Below are 5,656 nucleotides of genomic sequence, written 5' to 3' on the forward strand. Positions count from 1 at the left end.
TGTCTTTTCTGTGTTGACTACTATGGCCGAATTCTGCAGAAAAGGATGGTTCAAGAGCACATCGGCAGTCCAACGCGAGCTGGGATTCTTCGCAAGACATCTCTTCAGAAAATCTTTGGCTTCCTTTGACAACTTTGAATTCTGAAACTTAGGTTTCTCAAACGCGATTTGGTGCAACACATGATCATCATCTCCGTCCCACAGCGGTGTCCCTGTAATCAGCTCATAGACAGTGCAACCAAGAGCCCAAATATCAACGTGTGGGCCATAGTCATAGTTACGCACCAATTCAGGTGCCATATACCTTTTTGTTCCCCTGATCATCAGTTCCCGTTTTTCTTTCACGGCCTGTTCAAAAGTCATGGAAAGCCCGAAATCAGCAATCTTGGCAGTTTCTTCTGTGCCCACCAGGAGAATATTGTCAGGCTTGATGTCGCAGTGAATAATTCCATTAGTGTGAATGCAACTGAGGCCTAAAAGAACATTCTTTGTGTGTTTTTTAACTTCAAACTCGGGCAATGAATTGCAATTGCGAAGACGATTGGCAAGGCTTCCTCCTGATGCATACTCCAGCAATAAGTTGTAAATGATGACTTCATCTTCGAATGAGAGATTAGCTCCGAAACAGCGAATAATGCACGGAGAATGTTTGAACATACCGAGAAATTCCTCTTCTTCTTTCAACGATTGAGAATCACTGTAGTTGCAAGACTTGATGGCAATAAGAGAGGGAAGAGTAACGCCATGAAATAGTGCGTTAGACGTAGAAGCTAACGAGACAACACCAAATCCACCTTGACCAAGAGTTGTGCCTCTCTTCCACAATAATTCCGCCATATATTGAATGTGCAATTTGTTGGTAGTATAGTATAGTATAGTAAATGTACATACTAAGGAAGAGTTACTTATAGATGATGTTACTCTGTTCCTATTTTAATTTGGATTAAACCTTTCTTTTCCCATTTCCATTCCTATACCAAAATGGATTCTCACAGTTTAATTTCTTAAAAAGATGAAAGTTTCTGATAGTTTCAAAATTTAACAATAGGTTTGTTTCCTTCTACACTATTCTTTTCCTATTCTTTTCGTTTTTATTTTCCTAAAAAATTTCTTAAACAAGATATTTGTGAAATGATTTATTAATCAAATTACAGAGCATAATTTAAGGTAGGGAAAATCAGTAAATTTTAATTTGGATTAAACCTTTGTTTTCCCATTTCCTTTCCTATACCAAAATGGATCCACAAAGTTATTTAAAAGATGAAAGTTTCTAATTGTTTCAAAATTTTAACTATGGGTTTTTTCCTTCTACACTATTCTTCTCGTCTGTTTTCCTGTTCTTTTCGTTTTTATTTTCCTAAATAAATTTCTTAAACAAGATATTTGTGAAATAAGTTTATCAAAATAAAGAGCATAATTTAAAGGCGGAAAAATCAATATATTTTAATTTCTTTTCCATTAATAATAATAATAAATACATTTTAAAATGGATTACTAATCAAATTAAAGAGCATAATTTTAGGGAGGGAAAATCAGTCAGCATAATAATAAATGGATTTTAAATATTGTATAAATCAGTTTAAGAATAATTTTCTTTAATTTTGTAAATATAGGTTTGTTAACGGAAAAGGTAACTATGCATCATTTGTTAAACAATGGTGATTATATACATACACTATTTATTTAACGAGAAGTTATATCTACTCTTAATCACAAAATTAAGAGGTATATTTACTTCACTCGAATTCAAGAATCCAATAGGTTTAACTTTTAATTCAACTGTCAAAACAAAAATACAAGACGAATAGAGAGAAACAAAATGTGATCGTAGAATTACACATTACACACAATTCCAATGGAGCAAATTCTATGGTAATATAACCTTTAGAACTAAAATTGTAAAACCAATTGTGGAATATGTTCTTTACTCACTTTCAGTGTAAATAAACTTCAAAGACCAAAAAACACCAAACTAAAAGAAGTTGAAGAAAATCTTATTCTTTGCTCATTTTCACCATTTAGAGCATGACATCCAAACTTTGATTTGTTTTGACAATTAAGTAGAGATCTTTGTCTTTAGCTGCACTTAATTCACTTTTCTCGCTCATATCCAAATCTTTTGGAGTACTTGTTCCACATGGAAGTCCCCAGTCAAAGTGGTAGAGGAGCCGAGCTAGAGGTTGTTTAACATTAGCTAAACCAAACTGCATTCCTGGACAAATCCATTTTCCTGCACCAAATGGGAGATACTCATAGTTATTTCCCAAATAGTCAATAGTAGAATTTTCAAATCTCTCTGGTATAAAACTTTCAGGATCATCCCAAACTTCAGGATCTCTTCCTATTGCCCATGTATTGACTAGTATTGTGGCCTTACATCCATCAATGATTGTTTCTTCCCATTGTTTCTTCCCTACATTCCCTATGGACTATACTTGGAGCATGTAGCCTTAATGTTTCTTTGATCACTAACTTTAGATATGGCAAGTTATCAAGATCTTCTTCATCAAAATCAATTTTCTCTTTGAAGGAGTGTCTCACTTCGCTTTGTGCCTTTGCATAACATTTGGGTGTTTCATCAATTCTGACAATGCCCAAATAAGTGGTGGATGAAGTTTCAGTCCCAGCAGTAAACATGTCCTGCGCGCATCACCAAATAAATAGATAAGACAATGGAACAATCTAATGATCGATAACAACAAAAAAAATAATCTAAAACAATATAAATAGAAAATGGGGGGAAATTATTTTACCAAAATCACAGCTTTTATGTGGTCATTGGTGATTGGAAATTGAAGTTGATCATTCTCTTTAATTCTTAGGAAAACATCAACCAAATCTTCACCTCCATAGGCACCATTTCCCTGGATCCCCGTTGCTCGATTCTTAATATGTTCATTAACAATCCTCTCCAAAACTGAATCAATGTTTTGATGCATTTTTACCAATTTCGACTTTGCTCCACTCATCTTGTAAAGTAATTTCCACGATGGAAAGAAATCACCTACATTAAATCCCCCTACTAAAAACAACGCGTCTTTCATCAAATTTATCAACTCATCACGATCTCTGCACAATTTTCCAAACACCAATCTACATGTCACAGAGCTCGTAAACCGGACAATCTTTTCTGCCATGCTCACTTCACTAGAACCCCCAACAGAATCAATTGATGAGAGGACACTCGAGAGTTCATCCTTTCGAATTGAGCTAAATGACTTGACCATTTTGGCACTTAGAAGTTCCATTATGCAAATTTTGTGCATTTGTTTCCAGTAGTCACCATATCTGCAAACACAATGTCTTTATTATTGTACATGACAATATCAGTAGATGTAAATTGTGGCCTACGCAAAGGCAAGATCATGAATTTTTAAAACTTGTTTGGACGTAGAAGGTGATGATATGATCATGGTAGGAACTTCCCCGAGTTCCAAGTACATTACGGGGCTGTATTTTCTAGCTAGATCTCTTAAAATACGATGTGGATTATGTCCACTAATTAAGTGATGCAAACTCCCAATGAGTGGGAGTCTCCATGGACCTGGAGGCAAATTTTGTTTTTGGGTTCTTCTCCATTTTCGAAAAATAATATAAAGGAATGAGAATAAGAGAAGAAATGAAACAAAATTCATCTCCATTGATTTAATTTGATGAGCTGCAAGAATGAAGGAAATTAAAATGCTAGCTATTGGTAGTGGATGATTTGATTTATGTAATCCTAGTGACTTTATAGTGTTACAACAATCCCCAAATGATTTCTAAAGCCTTGAATATTAGTACTTATTATACTAATAAATAGTACTTAGTACCATGTGGTACAAAATAAATTAAAATTATTGTTTGAGTGGGACGCAATTTATTGAAAAGATTAAATGATATCCTTGTTGTATATATATTATAGTTTTACTTTGGGTCAACTTTGCACATCATCACCAACTGGTGGAGTGATAAGTACTCCTTCATCCTTAATCAAGAGGTCTCGGGTTTGAGCTCCTTGGGTATGAAGTCGCGTTTGTTATGGAGCGTTTTACCTCCAATGTGGGAATTTCCGGCGCGAATCCAAATTTAGTCGGATTCCAATATGGATACCGAACACCTGATGGAAAAAAAAAAAAAAAAAACTATGCACATCATCTCTCATGCAATCGGGGGGCACTTTTTAGCCATCTGCACTACAATTTTGGCAGCATTACTACTTTGTAATTTAAAAAAAAAAACAGTAAAAGCTTTTCAGCCATCGACATGTTTCATTCAATAAAATGTGGGAGGGGCATTTTGTTGAAAAATATGGGAAAATGCATAAGTACCCCCCTAGCCTATGTCCGAAATCCCTGAGATACACCTAACCTTTACTAAGGTCCTATTACCCCCCCCCCCCCGAACTTATTTTATGTATAATTTTCTACCCCTTTTCGGCCTACGTGGCACTATTCTTGAAAAAATTGTCAACACGTGCTGGGCCCACAAGATAGTGCCACGTAGACCGAAAAAGGGTAGAAAATTATATATAAAATAAGTTCGGGGAGGTAATAGGACCTTAGTAAAGGTTAGGTGTGTCTCTGAGATTTCGGGCATAGGTTGGGGGGTACTTATGCATTTTCCCGAAAAATATACAAATAAAAATTACTCCCTCCATCCCTTTTTATTATTGACCTGGCGCGCTTCGTAAACAATGATTAGTAATTTAGTATAGTGATTTTTCATTCTATTCCTATTATTGATAGGGTCCCAAATATATTCTTACTCATTATATTTCTCAAAGACATTAACATTATGTTTGGATCATTGTTACTCATTGTATTGTATTGTATCGTTGTCATACCTACAATGTTTGTTTTGATTGTTACTTAAAATGTATTGTATTGTATTGTTAAATTTCGTTGTTACGTAACAATAAAAACTCCCATTTTATGGAACAACCGATTTGGTGTGTTCCCATTGTTACTTAATTTATTTTTCCAATTATATGCTGGCATAATATTTCATAATACTTTTTTACCCTTTACCCTATATTATTTAATTCTAGTCAAACCTCCTACCCTAGAATAATTAAGGATATTTTAATAAATTTATAAATTACAATACAGTACGATATAGTCAAACCAAACAATAAAAATGTTATTAAACATCAACAAACAATACAGTCTAGCCAAACATTGTATCTACCATACAATACAATACAATAGAGTACAATACAATACAATACATTATGAAATAATGGATAACAATGATCCAAACAGAGTGTAACTCAATGAATATATTGAGGGTATAATAGGAAAAAAAATGTCCTTCCTTGATTTGTCAAAAATAAAAAGTATGACAAGTAAATAAAAATGAAGGGGAGTAGTATTGTCAAGGAGAATTGTGAAATACAATTATCACCAAACTTGCTCTCCTTTTATCTGTTTTGGTATAGCTCCTCTATTTCTCAACAATACATAATAGCGTTTGCATTCAAGTTGTATATTATAGCAGTGCAAAGATTTATTTTAATATTATAAATAACCAATTTGTTGTACCAATTAGTTAATCATTATTTTTTACCACATTATCAGTTAATGCTTATCAAGATACTTGTAATTATGTACCGAGTAGGGGTGTTCAAAGTTGAATTGTAATTGATAAGTCAATCGTAAAATTGAAAACTAATTTA

General features: G+C 33.8%; 1 protein-coding gene and 1 pseudogene across 1 annotated transcript in view; both read right to left on the minus strand.

Moving 5' to 3' along the window:
- Nucleotides 1-837, minus strand: part of LOC125873510 (mitogen-activated protein kinase kinase kinase 20-like) — an 8,907-nt gene extending 8,070 nt beyond the window's left edge. The window contains exon 1 of the mRNA XM_049554435.1: nt 22-837. Coding sequence (XP_049410392.1) covers nt 22-837 — 816 coding nt within the window. The remainder of the gene's footprint in view (nt 1-21) is intronic.
- Nucleotides 838-2,018: 1,181 nt separating this feature from the next.
- LOC125875281 (cytochrome P450 71D7-like) lies at nt 2,019-3,641 on the minus strand (annotated as a pseudogene).
- Between the last annotated feature and the right edge of the window lie 2,015 nt (nt 3,642-5,656).

The sequence above is a fragment of the Solanum stenotomum genome, chromosome 8 (genome assembly GCF_019186545.1).
Source record: "Solanum stenotomum isolate F172 chromosome 8, ASM1918654v1, whole genome shotgun sequence".
Lineage (NCBI taxonomy): Eukaryota > Viridiplantae > Streptophyta > Magnoliopsida > Solanales > Solanaceae > Solanum > Solanum stenotomum.